The sequence below is a fragment of the Phalacrocorax aristotelis genome, chromosome 7 (assembly GCF_949628215.1).
Source record: "Phalacrocorax aristotelis chromosome 7, bGulAri2.1, whole genome shotgun sequence".
NCBI classification, from domain to species: Eukaryota; Metazoa; Chordata; class Aves; order Suliformes; family Phalacrocoracidae; genus Phalacrocorax; species Phalacrocorax aristotelis.
The window spans coordinates 9,533,909-9,558,301 of NC_134282.1; the positions used below are offsets into that span (position 1 = coordinate 9,533,909).

At 39.3% G+C, this 24,393-nt stretch overlaps 1 protein-coding gene across 1 annotated transcript; it reads left to right on the forward strand.

Moving 5' to 3' along the window:
- The first annotated feature begins 337 nt into the window (after positions 1-337).
- On the forward strand, positions 338-21,480 carry DHX36 (DEAH-box helicase 36). Its single transcript, XM_075098641.1, has 25 exons — positions 338-586; positions 1,010-1,131; positions 1,930-2,131; positions 2,828-2,866; positions 4,101-4,271; positions 5,197-5,276; positions 6,259-6,333; positions 6,481-6,647; positions 7,216-7,297; positions 7,786-7,926; positions 9,269-9,371; positions 10,917-11,004; positions 11,886-11,941; positions 12,043-12,107; positions 12,586-12,729; positions 13,392-13,509; positions 14,175-14,273; positions 14,963-15,136; positions 15,438-15,524; positions 16,189-16,272; positions 16,375-16,474; positions 16,561-16,651; positions 18,668-18,788; positions 19,400-19,552; positions 20,550-21,480. The coding sequence occupies exons 1-25, from the start codon at positions 347-349 to the stop codon at positions 20,733-20,735; spliced, it is 2,988 nt and encodes a 995-aa protein (XP_074954742.1). The 5' UTR covers positions 338-346; the 3' UTR covers positions 20,736-21,480.
- Positions 21,481-24,393: the final 2,913 nt, after the last annotated feature.

Genomic DNA, 24,393 nt, shown 5'->3' on the forward strand with positions numbered 1-24,393 from the left:
AATAAGAACACCCATGTGGTACGGAGAAAGGTTGTAACCCCATATGTAATGATGGAGACCAACATTTAAAGCTTCCTTACAACCTTATCTGCCGCCTCAGGAAGGGAAATCAAAACTAATATCTGTAAATTGAAGCGAGAAGAGGTAATTTATGCAAGACGAACTCCAGTGATATATCGCCTCATTCCGTCGCTATGACGTGTCATTCCTACGGGAGCGCGGCTGGCCTCACACCGGTGACGTCACGCCGCCGGCGGCGGGGCGGGGCGGGGGCGGGGCGGGGGCGGGACTCGAACCCACGACTCCGGCGGCGGGGGCGGGGCGGCGGGCGGAAGTGAGGTGCCGGATGCGGCGGGCGGCGGCGGTGGGAGCCGGGTGCCGGGCGGCCATGAGCTACGAGCACCGCCGGGACTGGGGTCGGGGCCGCGGCGGCGATGGCGGGTCCGCCGCCGCCTCCTCCTCCGCGGGGGGACAGGGCGGCCGCGGCGGCCGGGGGCGCCACCCTAGCCACCTGAAGGGCCGCGAGATCGGGCTGTGGTACGCGCGGAAGCAGGGCCAGAAGAGCAAGGAGACGGACCGGCAGCAGGTGGGGGGCGGCCGCGGGCCCGGGCTCCCCTCGGCGGGGCCTTTCGTGCCGGGAGAGCGGGGCGGACGGGGGAGGCTTCCGGCCTCGGTGGTGCCTTTAACTGAGGTGAGGGGGGCGACGAAGCCCCTGGTTCGGGCCGGGCAGGCCCCATCTGCCCCCGCCCCCCGCCCTTCGTGCGAGGCCGCCGGTGCGGGGCTGCCTGTACCTCAGACGTGGGGGCGCTTATTGAGTGTCCGGCCTGACGGGATGGGAGAGGCGTCCTTGTCCCTGCGCGTTGAGATTCCTCGGGAGGAGAGGCTTACCAAGAAGTTTCTGATCAAGCAAAGAGTCTCGCTAGTTGGAGAATGACGTTTAAGTGTTAATCATGTAATATTTGTAGATATCCTGATTACGCGTTGATGACAACTGTACTTTTTCTACTAGAGAGCTGTCGTGCGTATGGATGAACGCAGGGAAGAGCAAATTGTGCAGCTGTTGAATACTGTCCAAACTAAAAATGAAAAGGAGCAAGAAGCCATGTCCTGGTGGTCTGGGGATGAAGAAGGGTAAAGAGAAACAGTTACTAATGCCTTTATTTACTTTGAGTTGAACCAACTTCCTACAAACTGGTAGGAAGATATATCAGAAAGTATTTACATTTAGTGAGTGAATTAGCTTAACAAGTATACTCAGTTTTCTCTCCATGGATTGCCATGCTGATCAGTTGGTTGTAACCATTGCTGTAAAACTCTTTTCCAGATTCTTGTTGAGTTTTGGGGGGTTAAACTTTTACTTAAAACCCTGTAATTGCTCTCCAGGCCTGCTAGAGTAGATACATGAAATTTTTGGACTCCCCTGGCCTCAGGAATTACTGTTCCAGAGTGGCATTTGACTTCATTTTTCGGTTATTGTACAGTCTTGGAACGTTTTCTTGGCCCCTGTGAAAGAGGGTCCGTTCTTAACACTTAAAGGATTTTAAATAATAGCAGTGATGTGAGCAGTCAGGTGTGTTACTCTGAGTCCGTGGAGATGAGGTGTTTGGGTCTCTCTTTGGCTGAATGGTGCTGTTACAGGGCAGTGGTTCTGACAGCAGGTGAAGCAGTAATTCTCTGGAGTTATGATACAAAAGAACATGTTGCATTTCTACATACCGATGTAAAATTTTTGATGGTTGGTGATTTTCAGACTTCAGTTGTTTTAAGGGCATACGTCATATTCTCGTTAGCTGATGGTCAAGTAACTCATGGATGTAATGTCTCAAAACCAGACTTAAGGTTTGCCTTGAATGGTCCGGTGTGCTTTTCACAGTGGCCACGCGCATCTTGGATAATCTTTGAAGTTTCTGTTTCCTGCGCTTATTTCAGACCTACTCCAGAACAGCCTGCAAAAGTGAAACCAGAAGCTGAAAAAGCTCCTGTAAGACAGAGACCAGTCTTAGAAAAAACATTTCTTGATCGGGATGTGGAATATCTCTTTGAAAAGAATGAGCAGGATACTGATTTAGATGAGCAACTTAAAGAAGACTTAAGAAAGAAGAAATCTGATCCTAGATATATCGAAATGCAGGTACTTTTCCTTGTGTTAAGTAGAAAGCTTTTGATTGGATTTTTTTTTTTAAATTAAACTAACCAGAAGACATAACTTCTTGAAATTTATTTACTACAAAGTTGTCATGATGTTACTTTGGCTAAAAATTACCTTCAGCATTTGCAAAATGCGTACCTATCAATAGGACAGTGATTAAAAAACAAGCTTTCAGTGACAATTTCTGATTGCATAAAATCTGACATTTTAAGCTTGCACATTGTTTAGTTGGGTAGGTTTTTCCATTTGTATTTTAAGGGATTGTATCCCTGCATTTACATTTAAAACTGAAAGCACAAAAATGGGCTTTGAAGGAATTGCCTCTTAAAAATGTAGTTTATGTTGTTCTAATAGCTGTATATAAAATTGTCAAATAAAACAGTCTTGCCATGAGCAGACGGCTGTCCCCTTCATACAAGGCCCTAGTCTTGCAGCTGTACATACATACCTCTTCACGTACTGAACTGTTGGTTTTAAATAATTCTGCAAAATTTGATGCAACTGAAAACATGCATGGAGTTAAACTTATTCCAGTGGGCCTGTGTCTATGTAAGTATTAGCCGAACTGTTTGTCATGCTGTTTCGCAGTTTAGCCTAGATCATAGACATAATCTGTTCTGTTACTTCAGTTTTGAAAATGTGTTTAAAGATACATACTGTTATTTTCTTTTTCCCCAGAGATTCCGAGAGAAACTCCCTTCATATGGGATGAGACAGGTAAATGTGTATTTAATTCGAAAGAATATGTGGTTTTGTTGCTCTGTTGTAGAACAGGAGAAAAAGTTGTGTAACTGGGACTAACAGGAAACCTTTGCCTTTTATGAAGGTGCTGAAGCCTCCCAAATTCTGACACTGGGTTTGACTTCTTTCCAGAAAGTAGCTTGGGCTCACTTCTTATGTGTGAGGTTACTCTGAGGCTGTATACAGTTTTATCAGTAGGGGCAGCATTATTCATGGGAATGGTATTGAATGCTGGATACATTTAACTACTTTTGGTTTTAAGTATAGGCCTTTTCTTCTTTCTCTGCCAGCTAAACTTCTAAAATGTTCCTAGCAACTTGGATTTTGTATAGAGTGATTGACCACTACATAAATTGTCATGCTTTCTTTTTCTTAAAAATGTAAAAACTTGAGGCCATATGTTGAACATTTGCCCAATTTAGAATTTAATATAATGCCAATTAAACCTTTTTCTGTCTTAATCACAGACTTAATGCTGTACTGCTGGCTCTTACTGCCATTAGTTTCCCAAAGTATAATGTCAGTGATAGTATGGGTTATTAATCAGTGTTAATCCTTCATTTGATGTCAGCTGTATGAAATAGGAATTGAGTGTTCTGTTATGTTTTCTTTTGAAGATTCAACGAATGATTAGTGAGCTTCCTTTCTAAAGTTAATGTATTCGTCATAATGTGGTCCTTCCTGTTAATGTTTGTTTCTTAAAATAGTTATACCTCCACTTTGCAGTCCTTTGGATTGGGAGGTAGAGGCTGAGAGTGTAAGAGAGCTGTTCCTGTCGGTATAAGAAATATTAAAATATTGTGCCGAAAATCATCAGTTAGTACAGTCCTGGAGGCCAACAGGGAAAGCGCTTATTTTCAGTCACCAAAGATATACAGAAGGCAAGTAAGAGGGAGAAAAGTCTAAATATATATTTCAGGCTTTATTTTAGTTATTTTATATTGTTTTCATACAGGATCTTAAGTATTTAAAACTAGTATTCAGAACGGATATGCTTTAAACCTTACACGTGAAGTGCAAATGTGCAGAAATTACTTCTGTGTGTTAAACTAAACTTTTCTTAGTATTGTGAGAAACAGATGAGTATCTGTTTCTTTAGTTGCTATGACACTTAGAAGTTCACTGCACAGTCGCAGAGAATTGACAAAAACCTTCTAAAATCTGTTTTGAACAATAATACAATAAATGTTTTCTCTTTGTTTGGAAACAGGAACTTGTAAACCTTATAAACAATAATCGAGTAACTGTGATAAGTGGTGAAACTGGTTGTGGAAAGACAACCCAAGTTACGCAGTTCATCTTGGATGATTACATAGAGCGAGGGAAAGGGTCTATGTGCAGGATTGTTTGTACTCAGCCTAGGAGGATCAGTGCCATCTCGGTGAGTGCCATTTTGACAAACTGAGTAACTTCTTGAGATTATTTTTTTTCCCTGGTAAATCTGAGGATGAATTACTGCCTTACTCACAATCATTGAATGAAAGTATATTTCTTACTGGGCCTAAGGTCCGTGGGCAAGCTTATGAACTGAGTGTACGATATGCTAGATTATTGGTAGGTAAGATCTGAAAAAATTCCAAACGGCCAGACGGGTGCTGTGCACCTCTCAAGCTGCTCTGCTGTCACATGTACTCATACTAAGTTTAAAGCTTAAGATAAGCCTTCAGCCTGTTGTGGACAGTGAAGATGCTTTTTGTGTGTCAGTTTTCAGGCATCTTAGATTCTACTGCAAATAACAATTGTGTTAGTATATACTAATTTTATATTTCATAAGTTTTGGTCATTAATGGAGTACTGACACTGCAAGCCTCATTCTTTCCTGAATTTAATCAAGGTTTATACCTGTGACTTTAATGGATTTGGGCAGTGCAAACATGAATTCAGGTAAACACTAATGCTGTGTCAGGCCCTCTAGAGGTATATTAATGAGTAAGAAATAATTTGGCTTTTAAGTACACAGCAATTACTCTTCTTGATTGTTAAGTGTCAAACGATTATAGAACCTTACCTCCTATGAGGAAAAGCTTGCCCTGCAGAAAGAGCGAGTGTATTGCTGATGCCTAAATGGTTGTATTCCTTTAAAATATGTCATGGGTTAGAAACCTGGGTTTTAGTTGCTGACAGGAAACACTATCCTCAGTGGAGGAGAAAAAGTGATTTTTCAGGGTGTTTCTTTGTTGTTTACGTAACATCTTGGTTTGGGGTATTTCCTGCTGATGGGTAGCTAAATCATAGATCAGCCACGTGGGATTATTTTTTTTTTATTTTCTTTAATGCACTATTTTTTTTTAATTTATTTTTCTAAGGTGGCTGAGAGAGTTGCTGCTGAAAGGGCAGAAGCATGCGGTAATGGCAAGAGTACAGGCTACCAAATTCGTCTACAGAGGTAAGAGATGCTCCCTTGGCAGTTTTTGTGCATTCATGTAAAGTAGTACCTATTGTTATTCATGTAAGAGAATTTGTAAAGTAGTTCTTATCAGTATGAAAGCAGTCATCTATGTTGTTTTCTCCGAAAGGAATTCCTGTGAATAGCTGGTGAAGGGAATAAGGTTTCTTGAAATTTAGCAAAAAGTTTGAGTACAGTTATTGTGTTTTTATGCGGGGTGTAACAATGGCTAGCACCAAGTTTTACTTTGTCTAGTAAGTTGTTTTTTCAGCTCTTCTATAAAGGCTCTGCTATAGGTAGAGACAAAACTGATGTCCCTAATCCATGAGGTTCAAGAAAAAATGGAAATGCTGAAGGAGACAGTGCTGTAAGCCATATTTCTGTGGAAAACTATGTATTTTCTATCTATTGAGTAATCCCACTGGGATCGGGTAATAAAGTTAGGGGCATTGACAAGAGTTTGTAAACCTAGTGCCATAGAGCAAAAGCTATTACATTTGGAGTCATCTGTAATTAAAAAATCTGAAATGTTACCAGCAAAAAATGGAATCTCAGTTATTGTTGAAGAAAGACTGCTGGCGAGAGATGACAGCTTAGTCCGTTCAGCATTTTAATTTGAGTTTATAGAATCTCATTTATATTTTTCTTTAATCAAGAATGATATACTGCTGTATATTTAGCTGTCATCTGTGCTGAGCTTAGCTGCAAGAACTTGGGGTCAGCAGATCAATGTGCAAATGATGAAAAATGATGTCTGGGAAGTCAGGGCTGCTGTCAGATTATGAGTAGTTCATTCCTCATCAACAAAAATGCTGCAAGTGTGGCCTAATTCCTTGTTCCACCAATTGAACTGTAAGTGAGCAAGTTACAGGATGAGGCCTACTTCATAATGTCTTATAATGACTGCATTTTGATTTAAGCTTTTAAAGTACTTTGTAAAATACAGAAGAGAACTGAGAAATTCTTAATGTATCTCTTTCAGTCGGTTACCAAGGAAACAAGGGTCAATTTTATACTGTACCACAGGAATTGTCCTACAGTGGCTCCAGTCAGATAAGTAAGTTTTTCTATTTAATAAGAAACTCAATACAATTACAAAACGACTTGACTACTGAGCTGTTTCCAACAGCCTCGGCTCTGTTTTGTTTCTTTTTTTTTAATTTTTCTAAAAACAAATGTGTAACTTCCTGCTTTTGTATTTTAGGCACTTGTCCAGTATTAGTCATGTAGTCCTTGATGAAATTCATGAAAGAAATCTTCAGTCAGATGTTTTAATGAGCATTATTAAAGATCTTTTGAATATTCGTTTGGATCTGAAAGTAATACTAATGAGTGCTACTTTAAACGCAGAGAAGTTTTCGGAGTATTTTGGTAGGTGAAATACTTTCTATGAATGTCCCCCTTAAGTAATTTAGGCTCCTACAGTATAATGCAGTTCTCAAATTTTAGGATGGATTTTTATCAAGTGGTAATGGCGTCAGTTTTACAAATAGTTACCAGCTGCTGGAGATGCTGATTTCCTTAGTTTTATCTCATCGTGAGCTTTTGTATTTGCTTTTCAGACATATTGTGGAAACAGTATCTCCAGAATGTTTTCCTATTAAATATTTGCTAATTTTACTGTATTTTAGAAGTCTTGGTGTGAGTGGGCAACCAGATTGAAGCCTTTAGTTGTTCAGTCTTCCAGTACAGTTTATCCTGTAGCTGGAACCAGATGAACATGCTGGAGAGCAATAGACGGCTTACTACCTATGCTTTCTTTATTCAGCAGCTTTATTTGGAGTTCAGTTTGGCCTCTTCTGTGAGAATTTAAAAATAAGCAGGAAAAACCCTATAAACTTGGCAACTGTATTGCAAAAATAATGAAGAAAGTGTATTGCCTCTATTATTTCTGTATTTTATTTCCTGTTTAAAAACTGAGTTACGCCTTCCTCGACAGATAATTGCCCAATGATTCACATACCTGGGTTCACTTTCCCTGTGGTGGAATATCTTCTTGAAGATGTAATTGAGAAGTTGAGGTAAGTGTGTTTTCTGAACATCGTTATAGGTAGTGTTTTGGGGTTTTTTGGTTAGTATGTCTTTTCAAGGACTATCTTTGGTATAACTAGCCTGTGGAAGAATTAGCTGTGTTTTTCAACAGAAAAACTTTCAAAAGAAGTTTAGTAGCTTTTACAGTAACTAAAAATGACACACAGCTACCTAGAAATGCTGACTTCAGGAGGGAAAAAAACCCTTGTCTGTTTTTCAATGTGGTGAATTTTCAGGCTAGTAAATCAAGCTAGTCTTTCTGTTTGTTCAGGGTTTTTATTCTACACGTTTTCATGCTTACTAGAGATAGTACCTGTTTTTATAAATAAGATTTCTTTCAGAAAAGAAGTGTAAGAATCTTATTTATATGGCATAGCTAAAGTGCAGCATACTGACCATAGTTTGGAAAACTACTATGCAGCTGGCTTTAAATTACTTTCATTGCAAAATTTAATTATATTTGTTATTTAATTATAAGGTATACTCCAGAGAACACAGACCGTCGGCCACGGTGGAAGAAAGGCTTTATGCAAGGACATGTAAGCAGACCAGAAAAAGAAGAAAAAGAGGAAATCTACAGGGAGCGATGGCCAGACTACTTAAGGCAGCTGCGGGGCAGGTTGTTCTCAAGTTACTCTTTTGCGTTAAGATTTTAGACACTTCTTAACTGAGGCACGTAAATTGGTGCTGTATTCTATTCCTGTGCTTTTATAAATGATGTGATAGGAAAACAATAATGATGGAGTTGCCAGTACAGTTGGCTGGCAACCATTGAAGTGCTTTAGAGTTACCACAGAAAAACTCGCTTCCTTTGCATGTGCAAGCTGTAAGAGAACTTAGAGCTGTTGAGTCGCTTGCTGTTGATGTTGGTATTGTCCATTACAGTCTTCAGCATAATGTTAGGCTTCTTGAGCTTTGGTTGTCAGTCCTCTTCTTATGAATTCTCTCTGTCTTCAGTCTTTTTCTTTGGGAGACACCTCACAGTATTTTAGTCTCATAATCAACATAATACAAAATGTGCTGGTTAAAAAAAAAAAACAACCAAACAGAAAACCAAAAACCAAACCCAAACAAACAAAAAAAAACCCACAAAAAAACCAACCAACCAACAAAAAAAGCCCCACAAACCCAAAAGCAAACCCAACAAAACAACAAACCTCCACCACCTTTTCCTCAGAATATTTTAATATTCCTCTGGAGTGGTTTAAAGCCAAGCTAAATAATTTTGCCTCGTGAGCACCTGCTAGAGATTGTCCACTTGAAACATTCTTTTGCTTGCCAGCGTTTGACCTCTTTGGTAATCTGGATGAAATGAGTAATTGAATAGTCTGGCTGATTTATTTCAGGAACAGCATCTTTTTGTTTTTCCTCCTGTCTTATTTGTCCTGTGCATTTTGGGACTTTGTATATATCCAGCTCAGTAACAGTAGTGAATATAGGTGGCTCAGTTCTGTCCCCCTTTTCTAAGGGAAAAGTCCTCAATGCTGCATTTCTGTCCGGCCTATCCCGTGCTCTGCTTGTCCCACTTGTACTCCTCCTTCACTTTCCCTCCATGTCCTCTGAGCCAATTGGCAATTCTGTACATAGTGTTAGCTTTCATGAAATCAAAGGGCTGAACAGATGACTTGCTTCATGGTGAGTTAGAGATAAATTGAAGGGGGTAAACTCATATTGTTTAGGTCCTAGGTAATCCATGAGGAGGAGAGAGATCATGTAAATGCTTCAAATGCAGTTCAGTCATAATATTATAATTCTTAAACTTACCGTTCTAAACTGACGATAATAGCACTAAGCTAAATCTGAAGAGTGTATTGTCTGTTCAATTACTGTACCTCCAAAGAAATAAACTGAACAGTAGTGGGTTACATAGGTGTGTGCTTGCAGAGCCTTATAACAGAAACATGAGCGTATGACTTTGTATGTTAATGAGTTACCAACATGTACGCTTTCAATGCCTATAGGTATTCAGCAAGTACTATAGATGCCTTGGAAATGATGGATGATGACAAGGTCGACCTTGACCTTATAGCAGCACTTATCAGACACATTGTTTTGGAAGAAGAGGTACATCTGTCTCCTATCATCACATTTTAATGATGTGACTGAATTGTTGTGAGTGGCTGTTGGGAATGTCAGAGCTGGTAGTTAGTTTCACTTATCTTACAGATTTAAAGAAGAATTTTTTTGTTTTGCTCCTCGGAGAAGTAATCTAACAGGTTTAAGTATCTAATTACTACTTAAGCCCTGAATTTAGCATGTGGTTACTTACAGTGTTTATTGAAATGATGGGATAGGATCCATGTTTAAAGGAGAGCATTTTCTTGAATAGGGGTTGTGGGCATTAATAAGAGCTGTCTACATAAGAAACTTGGAAAGCTTACAGATACATTTGATATGCTCATTTATGGTCCCTTCTGAGCAAGGGATAAAACAAGAGCCTGAATCCTTTCGGTGACGCTAGGGATTGTCTCGTAAATAAGACAGGATAGACAATCTGAAGGTTTGGGTGCCATTTTGATTTAGGTTGCTGCGTTTTTGTCTTTCAGATAAGCTTTTAAATAAGCCTTCAAATTACTTACACACTTATTTGATGGTAAATAAGATAATTACAAATTTAACTTTTAGTTCTTGCTGTATGTTTGTCAAAGGTGTTATTCTTTGTAGCCTGTAGTAAAAGTTATGTTTTGTGAAATAGTTGGCAAAAACTGTCTGAAAACCTAAGTCTCTATTCTTAATTCCTCAGCAATGTGAGGGAGAAGGCAAGAGCAATACATTGAGTTGATGTTTGCTGCCTCATGTCTACCCTGTGAAGTTGGCTTTAATGGTTTTTCTGCCTGAGTAATATAAATACGACTTAGATGCTGTGAAGACTGAATTTTTCTAGAGCCTAGCAAAAGTCTGGTCACACTTACCCAACACACAGCCAGGAGACTCTTCCAACTTCCAGTTCATCAAGATTAGTAGTTAATACAGCTGCATTAAGTTATCCCCAAATGTGCCTTACCTTGTTATTTAGTAATAATATCATCAGAAGGATCTCTGTGCCTGGAGCAGTGACAAACATGAAGTAAGAATAGCTTCTGTTACCATAGGTATAGTGTATGTAGATTGTAATAACCTGAAGCTTATATTTGTTTCTGTGTTCAGAAACATCTGTGGATGAGCTGATACCTTGGCTGATTCCTTAAAGAGAATTTTGATTATTTAAAATATTAAATAATTTAATATTTCAGTTGATAGATCACTTAAGCTGTGGTTAATGAGGATGAGTTGCTGTTTCATATTTTGTTCTTCCTGTGCTGAAAATTATACGTTAGTTTCTGTTTTATTTACAGCTCAAATTCTTCTAGTGTTGACATGGTTGTGTTTAGAACATTGCAGGGGAAAAATGTTTAAAATCAAATTTTTATGTATTATGCTGAGAGAAGCATATGTAGCTAACTCTTTTATAGAAAACAATCTTACAAACTTTGTTCCAAATTTGAGCCAATGAGGTTTCAAATATCACCTGTCTAACATACATGTGTCAGTGTGCAAGTAGCTGGTTCTTTGCATAGCATATGATTTATTCTAACCTCTTTTCCCCTTCACTACTTCTTTTATACATAGGATGGTGCAATTCTAGTGTTTCTTCCAGGCTGGGACAACATCAGCACTTTGCATGATCTCTTGATGTCACAAGTCATGTTTAAGTCAGGTAAAACCGAACCTTTAAATGGGAATTCTAGCAGTAGCATTAGTGGCAAACTCTCAGTTTTCGCATGTGATTGCTGGCATTACACTGGATTTTTTTCCCTCGTGTCTCCTCTCAAAATGTTTTCAGTGTGTTCAGCATTTTTTGCATTTGTGTGGTATCTTTCATCTGCTAATGATAACTCATTTTCCTCAGTGTAGGAGTGAACAGTCTGAAAAAGAATCTGACTTGTGTCTTTTTCCTTTTGTCCTTTCTTGTAGCTATGATAACTTCCATCCAAAACTAAACCCTCTTTCTTCATTCTATGTTCATTTCCTCTTTTCTTGATTCTTCAGCAGCTTGTTTATTGCTTTGCTGATAGTTCTTTTAACTCGTACTTATTCCTCAAAGCTTTTTTAACAGGACACGAAAATATCCTACGCCTGTCTGATACACTTTAATTTGTCCTGTTTGTCTAACTCATATTTTCATCTAACTTGTCTAACTATGCCCTTGAACTTTAAGACAACTAACTGAATAGTCATGTTGGGTACATTGCATAGATGAAGAATTTCAATTCATGGAAAGATTGAGGAAAGTGTCAGTTTAATAAACTTGGGCAATTATTAAAACATTTAAGAATTTAGAAATTAAATATACGTTACTATACATAACTTAATATTTTTTCTTAAACTTGTCAAGTCATTGTAGTGTAATAAAAAAAATTCCTTTTTACCTTTTTGCTTTAGAATTTACCATTATGATATATATATATATCTGTGAATTCAGATAAGAAACAGTAGGCTTACTTGCAGCATATTTTCTCTAGTCTGCATAGTTGATTTTCCTGTAAATTTAAAGTTTCTGTGCTTACGCCATATCTTTTACTGATTTTTAATTTTCAGATAGGTTTATTATCATACCTTTACATTCATTGATGCCTACTGTTAACCAGACTCAGGTATGCTTTTCTTTTATTGTAATATTTTATAATTACAAAAAGATTAGTTAAGTATATGTTTGGGTTTGGCAAATATATAAATGGGTCATGGATAATTACAGGTTTTTAAGAAGACCCCGCCAGGAGTAAGGAAGATCGTGATTGCTACCAACATTGCTGAGACTAGGTAAATAGCTAGCTATACAGACCAAAAAAAGCTGTATGTTTAACAAAATAGTGTTAAGTATAAACCTGTTTGATGTTTCCAAAATACGTTTTGTATTGTACCATTCATTTATAACACTTGATCTTTAGAAATGTTTATAGGCTAAACAGGAGTTTTCCTTTAATTGTTTTAAACAATTAAAACGTGGATGTTACTATAAAGACATGCCTTTGTTGTATGTGATAAATCTGAGCTTCCTGTCCTCTCTGCAGACTTCATAACCCCATGTGGTGACTTCTGCCAGACCTAGGAGAATAAAGCGAGCTGTTTCTTGAACTGCGTAGTAATGTAATTTTTAATGAAAATCCAAACACAAATTTTCTGATTGTTGGCTCACAGTTTAACAGTGGGTAAAGAGAGGCTAATCCCCTTTCAAATCCTAGGTCAAGCTTGCAAAGATGAAGAGTTACATGTTTTTTATCTCTCTTTTATTAAACAGCATTACAATAGATGACGTCGTGTTTGTTATAGATGGTGGAAAAATAAAGGAAACTCATTTTGACACACAGAACAACATTAGCACAATGGCGGCAGAGTGGGTTAGTAAAGCTAATGCCAAGCAGAGGAAAGGTCGAGCAGGAAGGTAAGAATAACGGGGATAGTTAGAAAAGTTGTGTGATGTTAATTCTGTGTCAGTCTTGGAGCCCGTGCTGCTGAAGATACAACTTCGCTTCTGAACGTATGAGTAACAGATGCTAGCACAACTGTCTGCTGTTCTTATGGAAGGAATGGTTTCTTTGTCCTTCTAGGAAACTGACTTGTGCTGCATTTAACTCCACGAGTTTCCCTCCTTTTTATAAAAGAATAAGTCAGCATTTTTAAAAAATTTTTGTCGGTAGTGTTTGCCTTCGCACCTGATTTATGAGGCTGTGATACATTAAAGTGAAAATTGCCTACAAATTAAATTCACTTAGCTATATACCAAATTCCTTTTTTTTTTTTTTAAACTTCTGTCCCTCTCAAAATACCTCGTGGAATATTTTCTCTCTTGTTCAGACTTCCAGTTCTTCTCTGGTCTCTTCATTACTCCGTTTGACCAGCTGATAGGAGGTTTCTGTGTTCTCCATGCCTTTTTTTCCTGTTGATGGGTCTGCGTTTCAGAAAGCTGAAATGGCTTCTAGAATTGAATACACTTCAGTTCTAATTCTTTGAGGTGCTTTGGAAAGCTTTTTAGAAACACACAAAATCATAATATTGCAGTGTCATAGGAGAAAAAATTACCTTTGTTTATTTAAATAATTCCAGAGTTCAGCCAGGCCACTGTTATCATCTATATAATGGACTACGTGCTAGCCTTCTAGATGATTATCAGTTACCAGAGATCTTGAGGACACCTTTGGAAGAACTCTGTTTACAAATCAAGGTAAATATCTGAATCTTCAAACATATTTTTTACTTTTCCATTGGAATAAGAGGTTGAGAGATTAAGTTAATGCAACTGTTAGCCTATGGTTGTCTTCAGGTTGAAGTTCTGTTACACCTGAAGTACTATATATTTAGCTAATCATTGCAGCAATTTTTGCAAAAGGTATATTTGTATTTAGATACATCAAACCCAGGAAAAAAGAGGATTGTCTAGTATAAATAAAAGCTGAAGTGTATCAACAAAAATTTAGACTATGCTTAGCCCTCATTTCCCGCCAAATATCATTCAATCAGAGGAGCTTCAGTGAGAATGCCAATGAGTCAAGGGATATGATATCTTAAAAGAATTTTACTAAAAAGTAGTTTTAGAACTGACTTGAGTTTCTGTTTTGGCAGTTTGTATTGAATTCCATACGCATGCATAAGGATTACCATGTGTATGCATACTGAATGAAGGATAGATCCTTATGTTTCAGATTGCATCACTAAAACCTCTTATTTTTCTCCATAATTCTTAATTAGTGAAATCCTAACTCAAGCTCTGAATTATTCACACTTTTTTAAATTAGTGTGGTCACTGCTTACTAATTTTAGATAACTGTCTTTCTCCAGTTGCTGCAGGTTTATGTTTTGGGTTTTGTTTTTTTTTTTCCCCCCTTGCAGATTCTAAAGCTTGGTGGAATTGCTTATTTTCTGAGTAAACTAATGGACCCACCATCTCGTGATGCTGTAATGTTGGCCATAAATCATCTAATGGAGCTGGTAAAGTATTGCTTAATGTACATGCAAGGAAAAATCTGTTTAGAACCATGTTACTGCATTGTGTGTTATCCAACAGTTGTGATTCTACAGGTCTGGAGACTTGAAACTCCTTACCATATTGTGTAGACCCTTCATATATCTTCACTGAACAGAGGAAATAAAGATCATGTATTACATGAAATTATGGGCTGCATAGAGTAGTTCCTGAGGAACTTTCTAAATTACTCAAAACATATACATGCCCTTTGCATTTAAGTTCCCTGCAGATATTTAACTCACTGCTTCTGAACTACCCTGCTCATGGCTGCATCCACCAAGCCTTCCTATCTCAGTCAAATTAGTGAAGAGTTTGATACTCTTTCTGTGGGCAAATAAGGCCTGTAGGAGAAAGATCTTGTATGTCATTGCTCCTTTGGGTGCTGGGGAAGGAGAGATTAATGACACTATTAACTACTTGAAACATGATTAAAAATGACTGCTGTTTTCTTGGATCTAATTGAATGCTTCAATTTCTCCATAACTTGCTTGATCACTTTCCTACCATACCTCATTACAGCTAGCTGTGTGCTCCAGCCATTAGGCATTCCTTTGTTCTCTAGGTAGCCTAGTGGCTATCTTGGGGAAATCCTCCCCATTTCAGATACCGTGCTTATTCTCTTTTCCTTTTCTTTTTTTCCTTCTTCTGACAGAACGCTTTGGACAGACAAGAAGAACTGACTCCACTAGGTGTCCATTTAGCTCGATTACCAGTTGAACCACATATTGGAAAAATGATCCTCTTTGGAGCTTTATTCTGCTGCTTGGATCCAGTACTTACAATTGCAGCTAGCCTCAGCTTCAAGGACCCTTTTGTCATTCCCCTGGTAAAGTTTCTAAGAAGAGAATTACACATAAGAATTTAAGAATCTCAGAAGGATATTGGGACTTACTGAGATGTTATAGTTTAAAAGCACTTTAATCTTATTTTCATGTTGTTTACATTTTTATTGGTAAAAGTTTGCCTTCATATACCATGAAGTGTGTGTTGTCTTTGCCTACAGAATATTGGAAGTAGCTTTAATTTTCCTGTGTATAGCATACAAAGTATTGCTGTATATATGTACCTTAATTAGGAAAAGAACGGGTGTCAGTCACGAATACTTTATGGGTTCTAATTATTCTTAGGGCAAAGAGAAAGTAGCAGATGCAAGAAGAAAGGAACTGTCAAAGAACACTAAAAGTGATCATCTAACCGTGGTGAATGCTTTCACGGTAGGCATGCTTTAATGTTGTTGTTTGGTTTTTTCCTCTTCTAGAATTTTAGTTTGAGTAATATGGATTATTCTAAGGAAAATCTGATCAGTTTATGCTCTGAAGTATTTCTTTCTCAGCTTCTAAGAAACATAAAACCAAACTAATTTTCACCCTTCTAGTGTTGAGGAATCTTGTTTTCAGGCTCAAAAACCTATTTTTTTTTTTTTTATAAGTCTATGAAAGAGACAAAGGAAACGTAATGTTGTAGTTACCTTGCTGAAGTCATTAAGTCTTGTCCTTTTGGCCCTCTACAAGAGGCTGAAGCTGACTTCAAAAGTCTTGGAGACTTAGTTGTATAGTGTTGGGGTGAGAAGAAGAGGAAATAAATGGCCTGGAATGCCATTTCTGCCCAGGACTTTTAATAGCAACAATTGAAGTTCTGGCAAACATAGCTAGATTTCAGTCCTCACCATGGAAAAATGAAGTTTTTGATTCAAAATGTTATATAGTTGTACTTTTCTACTTGGGCTGCATATATATCAACAGAGAGATCAAAGGATTTACTTTCTCTCTTGTAGAGAAAAATGTAACTATATTGTTTGTTGACTTCCAGTTTTTGCAGTCCTTACTTCTGTAGTATATGTTCACTTCCAAATGCCTTAAGTATGGTTTTGTCTTTTAGGGCTGGGAAGAGACTCGGCGTCGTGGTTTCAGAACTGAGAAAGACTATTGCTGGGAATATTTCCTGTCTTCAAATACACTCCAGGTAACATCCTGACAGTTTAAAAAAGAGGATCATGTCTGTGGGGAAAAGGGGAGAGGCCTTTTGGCACAGCAATATCCTGGGACATTTTTGGATGTTTCCTAGATGCTGCATAACATGAAGGGACAGTTTGCTGAGCATCTCCTTGCAGCTGGATTTGTGAATAGCAGAGACCCCAAGGATCCCAAATCTAATATCAACTCAGGTAAACAGCAAAAGGAAATGGAAAATTTCTGATAGCTGAAATCTCAATTTGCAGAACTGCATCATTTACTTTGCTGTCCTCTACAGATAATGAAAAGCTGCTCAAAGCGGTCATCTGTGCTGGTTTATATCCAAAAGTTGCAAAGATCCGGCCAAGCTTCAGCAAAAAGAGAAAAATGTAAGGGTTTGGTTTAATGTTGGTTTGTATTTGAGGTGTTTTCTACGTTAGGTAGTTTGGCAAGGTGAAGCATGGGCTTGAGTGCGTGAATGGATCTCCATATAGCTTAATCGTGGGTGTGCGTTACTTCATTTGAAACAGGTAGATGAGAGCATGGATTGTTGATTTTACTTTAACATTTGGATACCTGCTAGTCTGTGAAATAATTTGTCACCTTATCATGATAATGCTACAACATATCTATAACGCTGCTGCTAAAGGAGTCCTACCATCATCTTCGATCCACAGCAGCAGTTGAAACACTATCCTTTCTTATTATGTGGCTACATAGAGCTGAGAAATTCCAGTCTGTTGATTTATTGCTACTTATTATCAGACTATTTATCCTTATAAACTGTTACTCAAACTAACAGTATACTCTTCAGAACATAGAAATCCTTCTTTGTGGACCCGATTTAAGACAGAATGAAGGGTTGAACATTTGTAGAGATTTTTTGGGTGTGTAATGTAGAAACAGCAAGCTAGGATCAATCATTAGGCCTATAATCAAAAACTAACAAAAAAAGGCAAAAAAAAACCTCAAGTGGTTATTTCCGTGAAAGGAGTAAGAATAGGTAGTCAAAATTCTACCTTAGACTGTGTAATTTAGACCCGTCCATAGTTGATGCTGCTAGTCTGTTGATACTCTGTTTTAAACTGAGTTGGGTGCACTGGAGTCTCCTAAACGCAGTAAGTTTGCAAACATGAATCAAATTACTGTGTCACTGTATCTTTGCCGCATGGTGGAGCTGCCCAGGAAAGTTCCGTTTTACAATCCACTAAACAAGATGCTTGTTATGCTAACTACTTTCCTGGAGAAGCTCTCCCACTGCTGTTTCTGTTTCAAAACACTGAACTTAATGTTTTGCAAAATACTTCTGCACACAGGGGGTAGACAGCTCAGTGATCCACACCCAAAGAATTAGGTCGCTGAAATGTAGGAAGGAAGAGAACAGTTGTGTTTCATACATATTGTGCGTGCTTTCTGCTTTTTATTGTCTGATGGCATTATTGCATAAGAAGGGAAGTGTGATTTTGGGTAGTAAGTATGGCCAAAGCAGTTGAACATTAACCTGTGAGTCAAATTTGTTCAAAGGTACATGGTACAAAGAGAGGTGCACCACTCCAGACTGGTTGACAGTGGTACAGCTAGTCCTTCATTTGCAAAAAGAATGTCACTTGGTTTTTCTGCTTCAGAGGATGACAGGGTTTATTAAGGGGTAAATTTGGCAAAGAATTCAAGCTTAAGTGCAGAGAGATGTCTAAAAACTCATACTGTAGATTCAGTTTTAATCTTTTGGGAAATAAGTTAAAGTTTCCTCGAATGTCCCTGTACTCACAGAATCACAGAATGTCCTGAGTTGGAAGGGACCCACACGGACCATCCAGTCCAACGCCCATCCCTGCACAGGACAACCCCAAATTCACACCATGTCTCTGAGGGCCTTGTCCAAGTGCCTCTTGAATATCGCCAGGCTTGGTGCCGTGATGCCTCCCTGAGGAGCCTGTTCCAGGGCTTTACCACCCTCTGGGGGAAGAGCCTTTTCTGAATATCCAACCTAACCCTCCCCTGGCACATCTCCCTGCCATTCCCTCGGGTCCTGTCATTGGTAACCAGAGAGGAGATCAGCGGCCTGCCCCTCCTCCTCCCCTTGTGAGGAAGCTGCAGACCACCATGAGGTCTCCCTCAGCCTCCTCTTCTCCAGGCTGAACAAACCAAGTGACTTTAGCTGCTCCTCATACGGCTTCCTCTCTAACCTTTCTTCAACTTCGGGGCCCTCCTATGGACACTCTCTAGTCGCTTTGTATCCTTAATGTACTGCGGCACCCATAACTGCACACAGCCCTCGAGGTGAGGGACTTCCACAGTTTAGAACACTAGTGGATAATCGGAGGATTTTTAACTTGGGACATGATTGTGTTAAACTTTCAAGATCTTATTTCAATCCTAAAATAAAAACTTTTTTTTCTTTTAAGGGTGAAAGTTTGCACCAAGACAGATGGAACAGTTAATATTCATCCTAAATCGGTTAATGTGGAAGAAACAGAGTTCCATTATAACTGGCTGGTGTACCATTTGAAGATGAGAACTAGCAGTGTATGTGAAGGTTTATATTTGTGTAATTTATTTTTGTAGCTCTTTAGTAAGGTTGGATTAAGGTTCAGAGTGGGTGTGAACACTGCCTTTGTTTGAAACCTTCCTGTCTTGGGTCATTTCTTTTACATGCCGTTAGATTATGGTCTTTGTGATACTGGTGCTGTTGTTCCACAAATGACTAATATACTGACTTCTGGTTTTTTGGTTGAGTGGGGGGGAGGTTGTGTTGTGTGTTTGGTTTTGTTGTTGTGTTGTTGTTGTTCTTTTAAAGGTTCTGGCAATGACAGGTATAGTTACTATTATTATTTTAATTTTCAATCCAGTGTAGCACTTTTGAAAATGCCAGAAAAGAAAAATTCCTCTGATTGTTATGGAATAGTTGATTTGGTTTTCACCACTTTGCGTGAAGGGCTGTATCTGGGACCATTTTTACTCCTGTTTAATCTGATTTCATGTAACTTTTCCAACTGAGTTGCTTCAGATATGTCTTGCAAATTTATGAATGACTCTGAATAATGGTCTTCTGGAATTCTGTTATGAGTTTCATTAAGGCTTACTCATGTTGCTTAAGATGTTTGGAAGGGTGATTGGACAACTTTGTCTTCTTGCAGATCTACTTGTATGACTGTACAGAGGTCTCTCCATACTGTCTCTTGTTCTTTGGAGGAGATATATCCATTCAGAAGGATAAGGATCAGGATACCATTGCTGTGGATGAATGGATTGTTTTCCAGTCTCCAGCGAGAATAGCTCACTTAGTTAAGGTGACTATATTTAATAATAATGTATATGGAAGACTTAGTGCAACACCGATTCTTCTTGGAGATTTCTATATTTGATATTACTGTGTATCTACTGACTTATCACTACAGTGAGATGATGTTTTAAATGTATTCCCAGTAAGCAGTTCAAGTACACAAAGTAAACAGAGATCTACTGAAGGTGTGTAGATGAATGCAAGTTAAAATGCAGAAGTAAAAATAACATTCTGAACAGTCTGTTTCTCAGGGTAAACTGGGCACAAGTAAACAGTGAAGCACCCCCTTATGTTTGTCCTTAGGAGAAGGCAGTCAGGTGTGTGTTTATTTGTTTCCAATTTAATAACTTGACTAATGAGAATGAGGCTGGGTGTCTGTTGAGGCATCAGGAATCTGGCAGTGATGTTCTTGTTCAGCTGGTGCAGCCTCTGCTGAAAAATTCATAAGCATATTGAAAAACTGTAGAAGCTCCAGAGGAGAGTCATAAGGTGAATTTAAAGCATTTATAAACATGTCTTACAGTGATAGATTTGAAGAGTTTAATCTCTCTAGTTTTCTGTAGCGAAAGCTGTAGGATGACTTGAGCAGTCCATGAAATGGCCACATTGGATATGGAAACATGAGGATGGGGTCTTCAGCTAGCAGTAGTAAGTTCCAGTGGAAGGAGGAGCTGAAAGGAGCTCTGTTTAATATTAGATCCTAGAAATGATGTTTGACGCTTTTTTTTTAACACAAATATTTTTAATCCTGAAATGGTCAGCTAGTGTATGTATAGGCTATTAAAGGCTATCATATCCAGAGATGGTCATCTGTCACAAAAGGTAAAAGTGCTAATTTCTGAGAAGCAGCTTTTGATCCTGAAGATAGTAATGTTAAAGTGATTTGATAGGAGAGCAGGTGTAAAGAATAGGACAACAGAGGGCCCAAGGGATTTGAACCTACTGTAGTTATGTTGTGTGTAGCTCTGACTTTTCTTTTTTCTTTATTTCAACACTCTTTCCAGAATTTAAGACAAGAGCTCGATGATCTTCTACAAGAAAAAATAGAAAATCCACATCCCGTGGACTGGAATGCTATTAAATCCAGGGATACAGCAGTACTGACAGCTATTATAGACTTAATCACAACACAGGAGAATGAAAGTGCCAGAAACTATGCTCCACGATTCCAGAGTGAACGCTATAGTTGACACACTTTCATCTGTATTGATAAAGCCAACATACTCCCCTTTTGGTTTTGTTTTGTATAGCATTTATTTAGCTAGAGGAAGAACTTTTTTTAGGGTAAGCTGGTAATTCCCTCATGCTGAAGAGCAGTTATTTCAACATAGTTGGTAATATCTGTATATGCATGGTATTCTGTGTTCAGTGTTAGCTTTTTAAATAAGAAAAATGCAATGCTAGCAATGTTAGTTGATGTATGGTTTTTGTCCTGCTGTAGCTTTTTTTTTTTTAAACACCTATCAGGTAACAGATATTCAAAAAACCTGCTAAAATACTGCTTAATAATACTTAAACTGTTCTTGCTATTGGTAGAAACATCTCAAAATATTTTTTTTTATTGGGGGTGGTGAGTAATTATACTTACTGTGTTATTCCAGCTGTGCAGCAGTCTCCTCACCAACACTTCCACAGAATGTAACTAGCTTAATTAAAGTAAACTTGAAAAACACTTGTTAAATTTGTACTATGGGAGGAAACAATCTTCAGAAATATTCTCCTGCCTTTCATCCCATTCAGTTAATCTTTATTCACTTTCTGTGCCTATCCATCATCACTACCGACTAAAATTTCAGACTACAGGACATGGTTAAATAAAAGCCATGTTGGAATACTTGTCTTCAAGGTTTCATTGCATTCTAATTTTTCTTTTTTTAAAACAGTCCATGTATGGATTATAGTATTACATTAAAAGCTTTTTTCTTTAAAGTGCTATTTCATCTGTGCTTAGTTCAAAATGTTTTGAATGTCATTCTGTTTTGAATGCTTCCAACTATGTAAGAACATTTGAATAACAAGGCTTGTTTAGGATTTCAAGCATGGTGACTTGTTTGAGAAACACTGTTCTGATCAAACTTGTGTAAGGGTGGCAGACCTGCAGTTTCCTTTAAACCCTGGGGGCTGGATTTGGGGTTGGGCAGTGTTCCCCCACTGCTGTGGGCAAGCCAAGACTGAGGCTGCGTGTTTCTAGGCTCTGAAAAGTGCTGGCAGTGTATTTGGCAGCCCTCTGGTACCTGCACTTTGCAGCCATAGCTGTGGTTATTTCTAGACTTAGCCTTGAGGAGGAAAAGCTCGTGTCTTGTTGTTGTTGTTGCCTGGAAATGTAATCCCTCTCCTTTCTTGAGGTTTGTTTTTGTTTCTTGTGCTTTGCAAAAATGACCTTGACCACCACCCTCGGGAGGATTTTTAAGCCTTATCGTGAAGAAAACAGAACTGGTCAGATGAAACTTATTTCTGTATGAAGAAGTCTAACTTAGTGACTAGACCGTGCTTTCCTTTGGGTTAACAAGGAGGGGAGGATGCCAAGCTCATTATTTCTACAACACAGGTGCAAAAAAAGCGTACGGTTCGACCTCTCCCTCCCCCCAATCACTTTATTCTTTCACACCCAGCTGCTAAGACTGGTGCTGCAATCAGTGAGGGAGGAGGAGGAGGAACACCGCGCCCTGGCCTGGCGGTGGGGGAAGCAGGAGGCAGTTTAAGGGGAAAAGCAAACCCCCGGAGCCGGCTGTGCTTGTGTGTGGAAGGGCGGTGCTGTGAGGGCCGCGGGACCCGCCGAGGGCGGCCGGGAGCCGCCAGGAGCTCGGGGCGCAAGTATGGGCGGGAAGCGGCCGGTGACTCCGCCTAAGGGCGGTGGGGGAGCGGTGAGGGGCCTTGCGCGGGCTGCGCCACACGGCTGAGGGGGCCGGAGCCCAGGGCGCCGCGGCACCGCTGAAGGTGAGCCCTGGAATCAACGGGGAAAAGGGAGATTAATGATAACGTGTGTGGAAATGAAAATTAAATAACTTGACTGTAGCGCTATACCTTGGTCTTGGAAACAAAACGGTGTCGGGCTGGGACAGGTGCAACCAATATAAGGGGAAGCAAGATGGCGCCGAGAGAAGAGCTGTGTTCTGGGGCCTGTTGTACCTGGCTGCGCAGTGTTAAGGCAGAGGGGTGTGCGATGGCACGGGCAGTTACCACAGCAAAGTATGGTGCGCTGCTCTACGTTACAAATTTCTAGTTTCTTGAGGGAGAATTGGCAGTAGTGCTGTTACTGGCGGGGCTGGATTAAGTCATGGAAAAAAAAGGCTGGCAGGTGATACCAGTTTTACTCTCCTAGTTCTTAGTTTTTGCAATACTTAAATGATAGCTAATTTTCTACCTAAAAACACAAAGGGTAAAAAGAAATGGTAGTGATAGCAGAATCTGGGGGAGAATAGCAATGTTGGTTGAAGAAATGAAAGACAGGTGGCAGTTCTCTCAGCCCCCCCCTGCCCCAACTGTGGAGGGTCAGACTGGTATTATGGGGGTGGTGCTAAGAAATATGGACACTGGGGTGGTCATGGATTGGTATGGTCAGCTCTTTATTTAAAAGGTAACATGGTTGTTGTGTAAATAATGGTATTAGCTATGCTTTCCCAACTGTGCTTAAAGCATGTAGCTTAATATACTACTTTCAGCAGAAAAGCATCAGACCCCTCTGTTCTTCAGTTTGAAAAAATGAGCCTTTTGCCAATGTCAGATGTACTGGTTCTGGCTGAGATAATTTTCTTCATAGTGTGTATGGGGCTGTGTTTTGGATTTATGATGTAAACAGCGTTGGTCAGTAGGAAAAAAACATCCCTGCTTAGCAGGGCTTACGCAGAGGCCTTTTCTGCCTCTCACCCCGCCCCACCAGTGAGGGGCTGGGGGTGCACAAGGCATTGGGAGGGGACATGGCTGGGACAGCTGACCCCAACTTACCCAAGGGATGTCCTGCACCATATGATGTCATACCCAGCATCTAGAGCTGGGGGAAGAGGGAGAAAGGGGTTGATATTGGTGTTTGTCTTCCCAAGTAACTGTTATGTGTGATGGAGCCCTGCTTTCCTGGAGATGGCTGGACACCTGCCTGCTGGTGTGAAGCAGCAAACAAATTCCTTGTTTTGCTTTGCTTGCGTGTGCAGCTTCTGTGTTACTTATTAAACTGTCTTGAAATCTGTTGAAATCTCAGCCCACAAGTTTTCTCCTTCTACCTTCCTGATTCTTTTCCTGATCCCACTGGGGAGGAGTGAGCGAGTGGCTGTGTGGGATTTAGCTGCATACCAGGATTAAACCATGACATCAGGTCACTATGTAATCTCTAAGGTAATGCTGATGTAAGGGTTTTAGCTTTCTTTTTTATATGGCTAGCCAGAGATGATGAATGTTTCTCTTTCCATTTCACAGTGCAGTTAATGAAGGGCATTTCTGCCTGTGTGCTAGAGTTTCTAGCATCTTTTGGAACTCCAGGTTATGAAATGAAACAGAATTCAGTGATGGTAATTAATTCTTCCTGACCTTTGTCTTATGTTCAGCTTTTATAAATTATGTAGTGTTACGATAAAGCTGTTGAAAAGCATTAGCAGACTACAGTAGAGCTAAGAATATATTCTGTCGACACAGTTCAAGGTATGTGCATCTATGATGCTGCACAAAGGCTCCATTTCATGAGGTTGTGTAGGTTCAATAAAGTGGCGCTACTTTTACCTTTTTATTTTCAGCTAACTAGCTCTGCCTAATAGAGAACAAATTTATCCTTTGACGTGAAAGTCAGGATAATACTGTATTATAGCATTACTTTTTTTCAAATTCAGCAGATAAAAATGTTCTATTTGTTACATTGCG

What these genes read in the sequence shown, in the direction of transcription:
- DHX36 (XM_075098641.1), top strand. Translation starts at nt 347, where the DNA reads ATGCGGCGGGCGGCGGCGGTGGGAGCCGGGTGCCGGGCGGCCATGAGC. An exon ending in TTAAGGCAGCTGCGGGGCAG is followed by an intron (nt 7,927 to 9,268) that starts GTTGTTCTCAAG and finishes CAATGCCTATAG; the next exon opens with GTATTCAGCAAGTACTATAG. An exon ending in ACCAACATTGCTGAGACTAG is followed by an intron (nt 12,108 to 12,585) that starts GTAAATAGCTAG and finishes TTTATTAAACAG; the next exon opens with CATTACAATAGATGACGTCG.